We start from the raw sequence: 12,852 nt of genomic DNA, 5'->3' as shown, positions 1-12,852 counted from the left end.
TGGCCCAGCTCCATGTCCAGATGGATGGAGGCTGGAATCCGAAGTAGTGGAGAAGGTTTCTAGCTGTGCTGCCCAGCACTGCACCAGGGATGCCACGTGGATGGTCTGGGTTGCTTGGAAGTTGTATGACGTTTCCGTGACATTTACTTGCCTGTGTAGAATGACCTTAGCATCTTCAACTCAAGGGTCTTGCTGGAATCTAACGTAAAATTGCAGCTTTTTTATTTCACTTACCTTGCTATTGGGGAATACCAGGTCACAATCTTGCAGCTAACATTGTATATACAGCTTTGTAAGAAAAAAGGGCAGATGCACAATTAAGGTGCCAAGATGCATGAACAAGTTTTCTCACTTCATGCAAGCAACTGACATCCTGAGTAACATTTATGAAACAGAGAATTGCATCCCAGAATGAAAAAGCTTTAACACTTGGAACTTCATCCTCCACTTCACTGATCTGCAGAAGCTAACTCTACAGCACATTTCCCATCAAGATTATTGGGCCCCAAAATCACGGGCTAACCAAGAAGCTTAATTTACATCCAATAGGTTTTTTATTCTGCTGCTCTCTGCATCACAGCAGAGAGCAGCCTCAGCAGAGACAGATGTTTGTTCCACTTGCTTTACAGAGATGTCGTTTTAATGTTCTTTTCCGTGTCAGTCTTGTGTTGGCGCCTCTTGGCTCTTCTTCCTGCCACAAGCCAGATGAGTAAAGAACCTGCCAGGACTCCAGCTACTGCAGCCACAATGACAGCCCAGTAAGGGACTGAAGGTTCGGTTTTCTCCATGTTGTGATCTGAATATCTGAATCCACTGTTTCTCAGTGTGGAAAGAAAGGGTTTCTCCTACAAAGCAAGAGCAAAGGTTTTACTGACCACAGACCACTCAACAGGCAGCATTGAGACAATATGCCACCACCCCATCCCAGAGAGGAACTGTCAATCCTTAGACAGACCATCAGCTGTTTCTGCCTTCTGTCTATCTTAGCTCAAACTCTTTCCTGCCCTATTGCCTGAATGTTCCCAGAACACAAAAAGGAGCCATCTCAGAGAGTGATGGCATTGTTTCCAAATTTGTTTGCTGCAGACAGCCAAATGGAAATATGTAGACTCATTAAAACTGGCTCATATGAGAGGCTTTCCACTGCAGTGAGGATAATTTTTTTTTTTTACATTAAGTTTTAAGTAGATTTTTCTGTGTGTAACAAAAAAAAAAAAGGAGTATATTTTAGCTATTTAAAGCCTTCACAATGATACTCTTTTAAAGAATTTTACCAGTAAGAAGAAAGGAGAAAAATAAAAGTGGTTAATGGAGAGCATGGACATCTTGGCCTTTACTTACTGGGTTTGGACACTTGAGTTTTGACCTGTCATAGGTGAAGTTGTTGTAAGTCTGCTTTTCACCAACTGGCTCCAGCTGAAGAAGAGAAAAGCAATAGTAAACATAATGATGATTTTTTTTCCTCCTCAGACTCTCCTGACTTGGGTGGCTACACCTTTTTATCCAATCTTTTGGTACTTGCAGCAATGAAGAAATCTGGTAGAAGGTGCATCACAGGGAAGTTTCCAAACATTTTAATGCTCATGAACTGAAGACACTGAGAATCTGATGTACTGTCTGCAGAAAAACTCCCTCAGGAAGCAAGGAACAAGAGAAGCCTTTCCTCCTTTTGCATTGAGTGGAGAAAATAGCTTTGAATACCACATACTTTCAATATTCTGCTAAAACAAAGTGGTTCTCTATACACCCCGTTCTCCCACGTACACATCTCAAACGACAGTATAAACCACAAAGAAAAAAAGCCCCACATGACAGATGTTAGTCATGTTATTTAGTGCAGTACCAAAAGAAAGATGCTTAGGTGTCACAGTGTTGGAATTGACTTCAGAAATGATGTAGAGTTACAGAGATAGGGCAAGATGGTGCCAACCTTTGCAGTCTTTACTCAGACAAGAAATTCCCTGGGGGTTTTACCTGAGGTTAAGTTCACAAGATCTTGAGAAGTGAGTCAAATAGAGCTTTTTATGCTATCAGTTCTCAGCTAAGTTGCAATAGCTGACCATAGGCTCACCCTGAGTCCATTTCAAACTCAAAATATGTCCAGGCTAATGGCAGAGCATTTGTGGGTGGCTAGGAGCGCACATCTCATTGATTACCATAGGTAAGCTAAGAAGTAGAGGCTTGCTCGGTCATGTTAACTGAAGCATTTACAACTGTGCATGGACATGCCTGAGGTAATGACTTCAGGATTGGCCCACAGAGAACCGCAGAGGTGTCATCCAGCTCTCCTGGGAATACAGTGCAGAGGAGTGCTGGTGCTTCTGCTGTTGTCTGTATGTGCATTTACTCTCCTCAAGTGATTAAAGTGTCAGCTGTATGTTGGAGAGAAACAATACCACAACAAGCCCAACACAACACAGAGAAAACAAATTCTATTCATAAGATTCCCACATGGAAACACTGGGAATACTTTCTCTCTCCAGTTAAAAAAAAAAAAAAAAAAAAGAAAAAAAGGAAGTAGAGACAAAGATGAAGAGAGAACCATGGCAAAATGCGACTAGGGAAGGGAAGAAAGCCAACAAGTGGGGAGAAGATGAGAAGCAAAACAGAATGTCAAGTTTTGCTGATTGCTGCGGGGTCCTGCTGGACTCTTATATGAGTCCTTATCACACAGCCTGCCCACCACCTAATATTGTGAAGACTGAATTTGGCAGTTTTGTTGCATCTTAAAGGGAACAGCTCACATTCTGATGTGGTTATTTGTAAGATGTGTAGTTCATATCCTGTAGCCTTCTGTCTGCAGTACAACTGCTTATTTGTAGATAATTGTAACACTCCTCGTGCCAGGGCACTTGGTAAGGAGTCTGGCGTTGAGCCCAGACAAAGGATGATAAGGTACAAAATTCTGTAGCCAGCCATGCTTACTTCATCTCTATGTGATCTGTTCCTCAGGAGCATTAGCTTCTGAGCTTTGAAGATGACAGTATCCCCATGAGTGTACAGGGCAACTTCTGGAAGAAACACACAGCTCCTCTAGAGCATGTGGCAAACACGGAGGCAGAACACAAGGTAAACACACTGTCCATGTGCTCTTCTCCTGGGCCAGGTAACCGATGAGGTGGATTTGGGACCAGTGGGGGTCCCCTTAAGACTGCAGACTCCTCTGACTTCAGAGAGCGGGAGCATGCTTTGCTTTGCATAAAGCAAAAAGGGCAAAGAACATCATGGTGAGGGAGAGGCTCCTTAAGCCATCCCCATCCCTGCATACCCACGCAGTGGCCAGGCACAGTCTGGCCCTTTATGTGTACTGACAAGAATCCATGTCATTTGGCCGTAAGCCTACAGCCTGCTGAGCTTTTCAGGGAACAGGGAAACAATACGGCCTTACAGTAAGCTTGCAGAGCCTTGCCGTACATGGACTGTGAGTGAAAAGCAGGGACGTGTTACAAGAACTAGATTTAAATAGTAAACAGTAAAGTCTTCAGTTGGCATAGACCGACCTCTATGGAAGGGAAAAGTTGTGCTTCACATCAGAAGGAACCTGATCCCTCTCACCCCAATAGAAAGCTTTATGTCAATCTCCTTGCATGCGTAGGAAATGAGTGACAGTCTGGACAGAACAAAACTCCAGTGGCATAGAAAAAGGACTGATGGTGATTCAGGAATGAGTAATGGCCAACAGGAACACCACGTGGCAACAGAAACCCAATTTAAGGCTACCATATGTCCAGGTACAGTCTCTCAGTTTGAGCAGCCATGCTCAGTTTGAATATTTTCTACATTTGCCTGGGGTTTCTGGGCCACCATCAGCCCTGTTGGAGCTACCACCCAATACAGCCTACCAGACTGCTGTCATCTGGAGTCCCAGGCAGAGGAGCCTTACGGAATACAGGCAGATTCACTGTGCATGCACAAATCAATTACTCAGAGCATGTGCATGCACTGCACATGTACTGCTTTCTATAATCCTGAACCTACAGCTTGTATGCTATACCGGGCAACTGCACAGATTTCTGCCCTGCATTTCCCAGTCCCTGTGCTCAAGTTCATTCTGGAGTATCCTGTAAGTTTCTTATCTTGCTCAAACTTTTACTTAAACTGAAAAGAAATTCCCTTCCATTTATGCTTGTTTCTTGTACAAACCAGGGTACAGGATTTCTGCTACCACAATGTGTTTGGGTACTGGTGTTTGTGAGACAAGAGAAAAAAGTGTTGCTGTGGTGTGAAAATGCTATAGTCTTCCTTCCACCATGAGAAACATCATGGTTCTGAAAGCAACTGTGACCTTGGAGCTATTGAGTCCAGCATGGGCCTCTTCAACACTCTTCCAGCAGTAACCAAAAGCTAGCATTTCCCCCAAAGTGACAGAAGGAACATGACTGCAAGCAGAGGCATCATAGGTGTGATTTCAGCTCCCCGTTAGTTTCAGTGACTCTAGTAGAATCGCTTCAGATACTAGAGTGGGTGGTACAACATGTCCACACTATTAATGGCAGCAAAAATTCAAATCACATGTATGTTCTCCTTAATAAACTTAACAGAATTCACCAAAGAAGGGCAAGCTCATTCAACAGACATTTTCAGGAAACCTACTAGGGGGATTTTTTTGCTTTAATGCAAGTTATTTACCAAATGAGAAGGGAATTTTTCATTCCATTAAGACTCTCAGGATTTCTCATTTTGAATGAGCAAAGGCTTACATGGTTTTATGCAACATGATTGCTTTGGATTTGTGTCCCTAAGCAATGCAGGCTGAGAAGGGTCTCAGAGTTGAGCAGACCCGCTTCTTGTTAGGATATCAATTTTATTTCTTGCATACCATTTTGTTTCAGACACCTTTATCATGATCTTTTCTAGGGACTGCTACCACAAACACATAGGAATCTAGGTCATAACCTCTTACCATATTATTCCAGAGAGCCATGGCCATCTCAGCGTAGCCTCTTGCACTGAAATGAAAGCAGTCTGCAGCAAAGAAACTCAGATCTGGCTTGCCGTTCTGTGATAAAAGCAAAAATGTATTTCTCAGTACATTTCAACCTTTGAGATCTGATCTATTATATCTAATAGCACACTGTACTTGGCATACCCACTTCACAATTTTGGTATCTAAAGGCAATATGCTCATATTTTGACACTGCAAATAAACTTAGGTACTCCTAAGTGTGGGCTGATTACTGCATCTTGAGACCTTCTGTGTAATGCATCCTGCTCAACTTCACACAACAATTTTCATAAATCTAAACTTATCATTAAACCAACAGTCACAGCTCTTACATGGACACTGCCATTGACCCACACTCCACCTTGTACAGAACTGATACAAAACTGCTTATTCTTGCTTGTTAAACTTCCATAACTCAGAATTAATAGCCTTTCAGGTCTTGAAATTTGTGCTGAATTTCAGGCAACATTAAAAATTGTGGGTTTATCCAGCTGTGGCAAATGTCTCTCTGATAGAGACTTTTCCTCATCACCACCTGTATGGTGACCATTCTTTGGACTTGAAGGCTTATATTGAAGGCTTGATATTACAAAAGGATCAGTATTATGCAAATCTGGGTGGTTTTGACCAGAATTCATGTGAAATATTTGAATCCCTAATTACACAACATACATAATGCTAAGGCTGGAGAAAAGGAGGAGAACCAGTTTTGGCTTCAAAGGCTGCTTCCCATTTCCAGGATGGGAAGAGCCAGGCATGCAAGTGCTGGTCCCATATGAAGGAAACCTGAATATATTCCATAACCTAGATCAGAAGGAAAATTGTGGTGAATACCACAAAAGCCCCCAACAGGGGAAGCAACGTGCAGTTTAGAGGAAGCCAGAGGGTGCCTAGGTTTAGTGTGCACACACTATGAATTGTTTCCTAAAGTCATTTTGCTTCACAGGCAGCAGTCTTTCCTTTCTTCTCTGTCACTCTTAATTGCAGGTACCACCCTCTGCCACTAGACTGTGCAAAGAGAAGAGAACACAGTCCTTGTGGCATGGATCTTACTGATTTAGGGAAATCGAGGTGCTGGTCCTTGTGTAATGGGAAAGAAAAACAGGACTCACGCTATCCAGGGGCAACAAGGTGTTTCGGAAAAATGGCTGCATGACAACCGCAAAGTCCTCGCGCTGCTCGTACCGACCGCTGTTGATCAGCTGTAAGGCTTCAGCCTGTATGGAGTTGCATGGTTGGAAACAGCAAAGTTATTTAGAAGGTTCATCTAACATTTGTCAGCTATCAAAACCATGCATATTATACTTCTTTCAATGTAGGAAGCAATAGATTATTAGTATAAATCCAGCTGAAGAGTTTAAAGCAGGCCAGAGAACAGCTAAGAAAATAATTGGGTTCATGAAGACATTTTTATGAGGAAAATGCACAGAGGCTAAGTTAATTTGAAATGTAAAGTTGCTCAATTTAAAAAAAAAAAAAAAAAAAAGAAGTTCGTACCCTACGTATAGAAATCAGTGCTGCACAATCGCAACGAGATTAAAATTTACAGAGAATTTTAAAAAAAGCGTAAGGCCAAAATTTTTAAAAGATGGATCTTACTGATTTAGGGAAATCGAGGTGCTGGTCCTTGTGTAATGGGAAAGAAAAACAGGACTCACGCTATCCAGGGGCAACAAGGTGTTTCGGAAAAATGGCTGCATGACAACCGCAAAGTCCTCGCGCTGCTCGTACCGACCGCTGTTGATCAGCTGTAAGGCTTCAGCCTGTATGGAGTTGCATGGTTGGAAACAGCAAAGTTATTTAGAAGGTTCATCTAACATTTGTCAGCTATCAAAACCATGCATATTATACTTCTTTCAATGTAGGAAGCAATAGATTATTAGTATAAATCCAGCTGAAGAGTTTAAAGCAGGCCAGAGAACAGCTAAGAAAATAATTGGGTTCATGAAGACATTTTTATGAGGAAAATGCACAGAGGCTAAGTTAATTTGAAATGTAAAGTTGCTCAATTTAAAAAAAAAAAAAAAAAAAAAAGGTAGTTCGTACCTTACGTATAGAAATCAGTGCTGCACAATCGCAACGAGATTAAAATTTACAGAGAATTTTAAAAAAAGCGTAAGGCCAAAATTTTTAAAAGTGAAAAATGAGTCCAGAAGGCCAATTTGAGACTGAAGTGTGCTGCACTTGATTTTTCAGAAAGGTGTGCTTGAAGTAAAATAAAACTTAAGCACTGAAAAATCACCTGCCACTTTTGAAAACTATGGCAATAGACATTCACACAGATAATAAAAACTTCTCACTATTACTTGCCAGCTTATGGATATAAATTCTAATGCTCCTGGTCGTATCTCAAAATATTCCTAACCCCGCTTCCTTAGTTAAGAAAAAAACCAAAAAACCTGGATAGGTTTATACAAGTATTTTCCAAGATGGATTTTTTGAGCATTGTCAGATTCATTGGGCAACATCCACTGCCAGAGCCAGAATGGAGGACTGGAGAACATAATGTGAATTGATACAGCAATTCCTGTGTTCATAGGAATAATGATGAAAAAAACCTTCTGCTCCAATAGCTATTTATAGCCCTTGTTATATTTGAGTCAATCTTACGCCTGAGGCTATGAAAAGTTACTCTCAGATAGCAAGCTGACCCATTGTAAGCTATCTGTGTGCACACTCTCAGCCCACAGCAAAAAGAAAGGAATACCAGGCTGGTTTAGTTCACTTTCTCTGCTAAGAGTTACCACAAAACAGCTGGTGCAAGGTAATTTGTCACCCTTGCAGTGACATGTTAATTCATGTGAACTGTTAACTGGATTCATAATGGACAAACACATATCAACAAAACAGCCATCGCCAATAACTCCTTTTCAGCTGTTGAAATAGCAACTGGAAACAGAACCAGTCTCAATCTGCCTCCAGCTCAGAACCGAGGTCAAATTATAAGGCAGCATGGAAAGACTTGCACTGCTGCTAACTGGTTCACAGGTAGGGGTTCAGTTAGATTGTAGTCAGGCTGTTTCCCAATCATCCCTCTCCATCCTGCATGAGAGGACGGGAAAGCATTATAAAGAGAGACACAAGTGAAGATGACCAGTTACAGAATCAAGGTATTACCTGAAAATCTCTGTTAACTCTCATGATTTCTTGTAGTTCAGAAGTGTTTTCCTCTGGGTTTAAGAAACATGGGCACATATTCCTTCAACAAAAGAAATACTAGAATTAAAAGCCAACCTGGAATAGCCTATGCAGTTCTTCAGCAATGTGTGTCTGCTTCAAGAAGCTCAGGGTAGGTGCTGGCAGCTCACATGCAGGAGCAGAGCCACCTCGTTGGCTTAGTGGTGGACAGATACTTCAGAAAAAAAAAAGAATCCCTATTGACTTAGTTTTCAAAGCAAATGCCTGTCACAGCCAGTAAGAGCTGCAGGATCCACAACTCTGAGTCAGACACAAAGCTGTTTAGTATGCCATACGTTAGCAGGAAATCACATATGTTAGAATTTTAAAAACCTACATATAGGCTTACAGCAGAGTTTCAGAAATCTGGGGGTTTAAAGATAGAAAAGACAAATTCTTCATATAGTCTGACTCCTCAGACCACTGTGTTTCATTCCATTATCCCCATATCAAGAGGTAATAAACTTGTCCTTCACTGAAATGCATCCTCTAAGAATGTGCATGAAATGAATATGAAGACATCAAGCAATGCAGTCAATTCACTATTTTCCATTCTAGTGTGTTCCAGTAGTTAATCGCTTCTATTATTAAAAATCTGTGCCTAACTTAATTTGAATTCATTAGACATCAGCTTCCAACCACCGGTCTTTGTTACACCTTTCTCCACTAGACTAAAGAGCCTTTTCATGTCTACACTGACTCCTGTAAAGGCACTGCTGCATTCTAAAACAAGTCCCTCAGTCTTCTTTGAGTTAGGACTTTGGTCTCCTCTGTTAGGTGTGAAAAGCTGTTCCTGGCTGTGCACTCTGCTCTCTGCAGCCCAGCCTGCACCGTAGGTGACGCAGCACTGAATAAGAGGAGAGGCATCAGGGATGTCGGCCTGCCCTGCTGAGCAGTGAATGGCTGGGCAAACAAGGCTTTGAAGTTCAGTTGCACAGCAATTATATGGTGACTTGTGCTGTGACATGCTACCTTAGAGCTGAGATGACTCTGCTATCTACAGGTGCATGCCTTTTAGCTGAAGTATTGGAAGAAATAGTAGAAAGTTGATGGGAACTAGTGCATCAAGTAAAGGCAGCAATGAAAGTAGCTTAGAAAGCTCGGTGTGGCTGTCCTTTTGTAGAAGCAATTTAGATTGATCCAAAAAAGTAGCACTTTAAAGGCAAAGACCCGTTTTGCTCACTTACTTTGCTATCAAAGCACACCTCGAAGAGCTTGCTGCAATCTGACGCAGTCCAGATATCTCTAGTATCTCCACCATGTTGACAAAGACTCTTGGGAGCTGTGGGGATTATAATAACCAGACATACCAAATCACAGAACATGATACCTCTACAAAGTGAGAAAGAAGTGCCATCCGTAGGTCAGGGAGTCAGCACAAACTGCACTGACTGCAACCAATGGCATGTGCGAGGATTATGTATAAAGGGAAGGGAGACGTACAGTGGATGTCAGCCAGAAAAGTCCCGGCAGCTAGTACAAGCTAGCTGAAATGCTGCTTCACTCCCTGGGGCATTTCCATTTTCTCTAGCATAAATGAAACTTTGCAGAGTTGGTTTAGCCATCAAAACTGGCAGTAGGGTCGTGCTATGTTTGGTCCACAGCAAAAATACTGTGAAACACAGTTTTCCTGGAACTATAAGCCCACTTTCTCAGGGCATTATCCAATACAGTTGTTGAAATGCAGTGCTGAGGAGCAGTCTGACTCCAGCTATTTGGAAGATGACCTTGTATGAAACATAATCACTGACAGTCTATCAGAGGTGACAAAAACATCAGCGTGCTTGCTAGGAACATAGCTTGATAGGGTATCTTAAAAGCTTACCTCCTCATAAAAAATATCCAGAGTGTCCTGAAGGTGCTTTACATACTTTTGCACTGAATAGGTTTCCTGTGTGATTTTAAAAAAAAAAAAAAAAAAGAATAAATTGGATCAGTCTTTCAGGAACCAAGAAGTTCAACTGTTTCGCCTGAGCAAAGGAGTCCATAGACTCTCTAGCTGCAAGGCAGGCCATGAGAAGATATACTGACTCAACACTCTTTTTTGCCTTTGTTGGCAGATATATTTTCCGATCAAGAGGTTTATTGCCACACATGCAAAGGTTATACAGTGCTTGTGCTTCTGTGTCACTAATATATTCCCTTAATCTCTGTAGAAAATCCTGAGGTATATAATAGTTCTTGGCAGAGTCTTTACCTGATGAATGACTACATAAATCACATCTTTGGATTTCATGTTGTCTTCTACAGGACCCAGACCAGACTAATTTGCCTTATTAATAGAGCAATTTTTTTTTTTTTTTTTTAAAAATTGCCAATCTGGGGAAATTGATGTGGAGGCAGTCAGGCCCCACAAAACCCATAGGCAAAATGACTTTGTGACTGCAGTGGGGGCAAAAGCAGTGGGTGCAGCTGTGGGGACAAAGGCTCCAGGCAGCAGCAAAACTGAGAGAACAGTCCCCGGTCATTTCTATGAGCTGGGGTCCAGACCCCCAGTGTATGCCACAGGAACCTTTTCAAAGGGGGTGACCACTGATAGCTAGATAAAGGACATCTTTGTCACTATAAACTGACGTTATTTCTTTTGGTGTCATTGAAGCAAGAATCGGGCATCCTCAGTAATTATTGCGCAGAGACGCTTTCCAGAATAACACTTCACTTGTGTCCCCATAACAACACGCCTAAGCCACCACGCTGTCTTGATTGCTTTGTCCAGTTAAGCTGGGAGAGCTCTTCAGTTTATCCTTGGTGTTTTGTTCAATATGGGACAGGTTGCTGGTTCTTAAATAATGCATTACCCCAGAGCTACAGTGCACCAATATTAAAAGCTGTGCACTTGTTTCTGATACAATAGAGATGAAAGAAACAGGGCTTCTAAGTGCTTTTTGAACAAAGAGGAGCTTTGGCTCGCTGAGGGAGAGAAAGGTTAAATTTCCAGGGCTGGTCACTTTGCCAAGTGCCTGGATGAGCATGCCTAATTCAGAGATACAAACCTTGTCCAAGCAGTACTGGCATAGGTCGTTGCCTCCAATGAGGATAGTGATCAGCTTCCAATCTTCTTGGAAATTAATTTTCTAGTGGCACATAAAATAAACAGATTGCAGTATCTATTGCTTAGGCATGCAGAGGTAACAGTCACAAATGGGGCTAAAACGGGCCACAGACAGCATGGCAGAACAGAGAAGGGAGGCATGCTGAGTTAAGACAGCAGAAGAAAATCATCTGTCCAGGGGGAAAATGTGAACTGCTAGTCTACCTGTAATTCACCTTGGCTTTCGTAAGGAAATCCCCTTCAGCAGACAAGATCTGTTAGGGTAGCCGAGCGCAGAAGCGTGCCTGTGGCAGCAAGCGTGCCTAAATGAATGTTAGCTTCAGGACAGGGAGGGACAGGAGAGATTTGCCAGCTGTGGCTCAACACTGCCAGCAGTGTGGGGATGCAGGGATGTGGGAGTGGGTGCTGGAGTGACTCATGGAGCATTGGAGCTGGAGCTGCTGGGGATCCCTGCCAGCTGGGCAAGTATTACCCCGCGGCCAGGAGGGGCAAGGGGCGCCCCAGGGAACAGACAGCTGGATTAAAATAGAAGAGTCCAGGAGGCTGGTGACTTCACTGAGCTCATATAAGGGCAGCTGCAGCATCCGCGTCACTGCAGGCTAACAATAGGCACTGCTGAGAGCTGGATCTCATCAAAACATTTTGTAACGTTCAGTACAAAGAAAGGAATCAAAGGCAACTATTTTTAGTGTGGTGCATTTACATAACAAACATCTGCGAAAGGATCCCACAAATAGAGGAAGGGCCTGGGAATCACCCACAGGCCTGAATTCTCCTCCTTAACCAGCACTTTGCTCGGAAAGCCTGTCATGAAGAGGCAAAGCTTGGCAGGGCCTTCCCCCCTCCCCTTTTTTAAAGATGCATAAAAAGCAGTGTATAAAAACAAAGCTCTAGAGCCACGTACTATTTTATTGAAGAGCCATGCCAGCTCCCTTCCCTCTGCCAAACAATCAGTAAAGCAGAGTAACTGACAGTGGGACTAGCATGCAGAATTTATCAGGAGTGCTGGCACAGAGAGACACATGCTTTGATAAATCCTGCTTATTCAGTACCTTCCTTTCCCATTCATCCTGAGCCAAGGAGCACCAGGCACTCCCATTCCCTTACAGGGTGCTCTCCCTGAACCAACAACTCACACCCAGACTGTCATTCGCTCAAGTTCAGCAAACACTTGGAGCAGCTTTGGTTTTCTCCCAGATTTCCTCCCCCCACCCCAGACTTCAGCAGCAGCCACTGAATTAAAAGCAAGTTGCCCTTTTGGTACCCTTTGTAGCCCTCAGTGGATCTGGCACAGCAGGCTGGTCCACAATGCTAAATCCCCTACTAATTCCCTAAGAACTCTGACATGACAGGGATTCACCCAGCCCTGAGGCTTCTGGCCACTGGTTAATCACTTGCCTGTTCAGACCCAGAGTTTCAGAAGGCCTAATCTCCTGGGAAGACTTCAGTTGTCCCCCTTCCCAGTATTGCCATTTCCCAGACCCAAGAGTGAATATAGTGTGATTCATGTTGGTCACCAGGTGCCTGCTCCAGTGATTTTACACTCAGCCTTTACACCCTCCACTTTGAATGCTGCTGTTCAACCAAGTAGTCCTGTGATCTCCCCAGAGCCTTCAGATCTCTCCTCTTCCTCACTACCATTGTTACAACTCCTGGCCACACTGCAGCGTACATTAGT

The 12,852-nt window shown here is 42.9% G+C and overlaps 1 protein-coding gene across 1 annotated transcript in view; it reads right to left on the bottom strand.

Annotated features, from left to right (window-relative positions):
* Positions 1-623: 623 nt before the first annotated feature.
* PLB1 (phospholipase B1) overlaps positions 624-12,852 on the bottom strand; it is an 84,544-nt gene continuing 72,315 nt past the window's right edge. The window contains exons 51-58 of the mRNA XM_009649310.2: positions 11,116-11,196; positions 9,948-10,013; positions 9,310-9,404; positions 8,063-8,144; positions 6,604-6,708; positions 4,904-4,999; positions 1,342-1,416; positions 624-845 (exon numbers count right to left, since the gene is read on the bottom strand). Of these exons, the coding sequence (XP_009647605.2) occupies positions 624-845; positions 1,342-1,416; positions 4,904-4,999; positions 6,604-6,708; positions 8,063-8,144; positions 9,310-9,404; positions 9,948-10,013; positions 11,116-11,196 (822 nt within the window). The remainder of the gene's footprint in view (positions 846-1,341; positions 1,417-4,903; positions 5,000-6,603; positions 6,709-8,062; positions 8,145-9,309; positions 9,405-9,947; positions 10,014-11,115; positions 11,197-12,852) is intronic.

The sequence above is a fragment of the Egretta garzetta genome, unplaced genomic scaffold, assembly GCF_000687185.1.
Source record: "Egretta garzetta isolate BGI_Z169 unplaced genomic scaffold, ASM68718v1 scaffold561, whole genome shotgun sequence".
Classification (NCBI taxonomy): domain Eukaryota; kingdom Metazoa; phylum Chordata; class Aves; order Pelecaniformes; family Ardeidae; genus Egretta; species Egretta garzetta.
The sequence above is the reverse complement of the archived record's forward strand: the minus strand, read 5'-3'. Positions and strand labels throughout refer to the sequence as shown.